General features: G+C 41.9%; 1 protein-coding gene across 1 annotated transcript; it reads left to right on the top strand.

Moving 5' to 3' along the window:
• Positions 1 to 233: 233 nt before the first annotated feature.
• LOC127099635 (protein MAIN-LIKE 2-like) lies at positions 234 to 1,425 on the top strand. The gene is made up of 2 exons (XM_051037404.1): positions 234 to 527; positions 629 to 1,425. Exons 1-2 carry the CDS (start codon positions 249 to 251, stop codon positions 1,340 to 1,342), a joined length of 993 nt encoding a protein of 330 aa, XP_050893361.1. The 5' UTR covers positions 234 to 248; the 3' UTR covers positions 1,343 to 1,425.
• Positions 1,426 to 2,879: the final 1,454 nt, after the last annotated feature.

Here is a 2,879-nt window from a genome sequence, read left to right as displayed (position 1 = left end):
GGACACCTAAGATGGTCAGAGATGATGTGTCAATCATGCAAGCCATCCATAAGTAAGTTGTTCACCATGCAGGAGACAACAGTGCCACGTGTCAGACATGCAGAAGGTGGCGCCAATTGGTTTGGCGCCTACACTTAAGGCTTGCACATGGTCGCCAATTTGAATGGCGCCCCCATGGAGTCAGTCCTCGAAACCAAGCATTCAGAACTAGCCTTGCATGCATGTACCCTATGGTGTCGCCAATTTGAATGGCGCCCCCTCTTTATTATTGTACATGGTCGCCAAATGAGGTGGAGACACCATGCAAACACAATTTTTTATGCTCTCCTCCATTTGCCTATAAATTCATCCACTCCTTCAACAATTCTTCCACACCAACATTCTCACTACTTCATCTACATTACTTCTTTTACAATTTCATCTTCAACAAAATCTTCCAATTTCATCTACACCAACTCCCCAACAATATGTCTTTACTCACAATGGGCGAAGCACACAGAGGAACAGTTGCAAACATCGCAACATACGTAAGTTTTTTCTTATACTAATTTTTTATGTTTCATCTCCACCAACCCTATTTTATTTTGAAATACCAACTTAGTCAAGTGTTACATTATTTCTATTATAGGATGTATCAAGGTTTCGAACTCGAGTCCACGAATTTGTCCCAATGGACCCGATGATTCAACCTTATGTTGAACTCGCCGGTTTTGGTCACATTAGCAAGATTATGTCTTGGTCTATAGATAACAAGTTCATTCTAGCCTTATGCGAAAGATGGAGGCCAGAGACACACACATTTTGGTTTCCAACCGGTGAGTGTACCGTGACGTTAGAAGACGTCTACATGCTTTTAGGACTACGAATTGAAGGAAAAGTTGTTAATGGTAAGACCAACTATGCAAATTCAATTTGCATGGAGCTTTTAAACACTGATTTGTTAGATGATAATGCTAGAGGTCAAGGTATACTACTCTCACGCCTAAAGTCATATTATAATAGTTTATATTTAGATGAGAATTCTATCGAAGATGCTCGAATAATCAAAACTAGGTGTTACATTATGTTGTTACTAGGATCCTTTTTATTTCCCGAAGGTAGTGGTTCTAGCATGCATATTATGTACTTACCTTTACTTAGACATATAGATAGAATAGGTAGTTATAGTTGGGGATCTGCATGTCTAGCCTATCTCTATAGTTCGTTGTGCAAAAACTCCCACAAAGACACTTCTACATTTTCTGGATGTGCTGTTTTGCTACAAGCATGGGGATGGTCAAGACTACCGTCTCTAGCACCGGTCAATAACAACCCCTTCACTTTTCCATATGCAAAAAAGTAAGTTGTTTAAATTGCTATATCTTTACTTCCTTCCTTACAGTTTAGTACCCATAACTAATTTATTTTAACTTTTTGGTGTAGATGGTCGGCACGTGGTATGAATTACAGCAGATGTCCGAGACACTGTATTACTCAGTATCGCAACCTGTTGGATCACCTTCGACCGACAGACGTAAGCAAAATAACTTCATTAATTCTATTGTCTTTTTCTACATTCATTTAAATCCTATTGTCTTTAACATTTCAGTTCATTTGGCGTTCATACCTTAATATGGATCATGAGCATCAGATCAACCCTGAAGACGCAGCCGTATGGACAACATGCACACCGATAATACGGTTCACAACAGTGGAGATGCACAACACCGATCGTGTGAAGCTGCAGTTCGGTATGGTCTAGAATATCCCAGACCCCCCAGCTAGCCTAGGAGAATGGCATATGCGTAAAGTGAACGACCAATGGAACTACAACCCTTGGCAAACCTTCGCAAGATCAGAGTGTCGCAAGTGGAAGCACCGTCATGACCATGTCTTAACTGACGCAGTCATGCCAAATGAGGTAAAACCAAGTCGTACTTATATGGCTTGGTATAGATCGGTTGGATTTCAATTCATCGCCGATGATATGTACCTCTACGACCCACGCCAGACAAGTTACACACAAGAAGGATCAACATCTAACCCCCAACAACATTCTCAACTCGGTTACTCACAACCACCTATCCGTCAAACTTTCCGTTCCACAAACACACAAACATACAACCAAAACATGCCATTCACCCAACCCCAATACCAAGAACATCCCCCATACTACCACCAACAAATGGACCATCAACCTTCGACCGAACATCGCTTCGCACCCACACCTTCACCCTACCAAAGTCGCCTTAGCCAAAACACTAACCGCCCCTCCTCCTACCGTAGCCAAGAACCCCAAACATCACAATACCAAAACATCCCACAACCATACCCTTTCCAAACACCCCAACAACCTTTCCAACCGTTCCTAGACCCATCATTCACACCCATGTCTCCCTTCAACCGTCCCGGTCGCCCATCCATGAGTTAACCACAACCCAACTTCTCTGGCATGGGTCATGAGCTCAGCTACGCCGGTACACCATCATTGAATACTGAAGACTATGCTGAATTGGCTGAATACCTCAACGGATCTTCTCCTGTAGGAGGTAATGACGCTCCTGGACCATCAGATGAACAAACACCGGTGCAGAATCGTCAACGTGGGTTAGGGCCAAGGGTTAGGATAGCTAGGGGATGTGGGACCGGAGGTCGGTTAGGTGATCCCGGTCATCACCATTAGGATTCTTTGTGTAAAATCCAAATTTTATTAATATCAATTCATATTATGTCAAATTTATCTTTGTGTAAACTCCAAACATTTAGTTTCTTTGTCTAAACTCCATTTTGGCAAAATTCACATATACATGTTTTGACTGAAACTCCATTGAGATGTCTACTTAAAATAAACACATATCATAATACAAAACATTATAGGTCAGAAACCCTAATTCAAGGGC

Source organism: Lathyrus oleraceus, chromosome 1 (assembly GCF_024323335.1).
Source record: "Lathyrus oleraceus cultivar Zhongwan6 chromosome 1, CAAS_Psat_ZW6_1.0, whole genome shotgun sequence".
Taxonomy (NCBI): domain Eukaryota; kingdom Viridiplantae; phylum Streptophyta; class Magnoliopsida; order Fabales; family Fabaceae; genus Lathyrus; species Lathyrus oleraceus.
Note: the sequence above shows the minus strand (reverse complement) of the source record. Positions and strands in the feature narration are given on the sequence as shown.

Bases quoted from the DNA above. Each gene is read 5' to 3' on its own strand.
- LOC127099635 (XM_051037404.1), top strand. From the start codon at position 249: ATGGCGCCCCCTCTTTATTATTGTACATGGTCGCCAAATGAGGTGGAG. The intron at 528-628 runs GTAAGTTTTTTC...TTTCTATTATAG, and splicing joins TTGCAAACATCGCAACATAC to GATGTATCAAGGTTTCGAAC.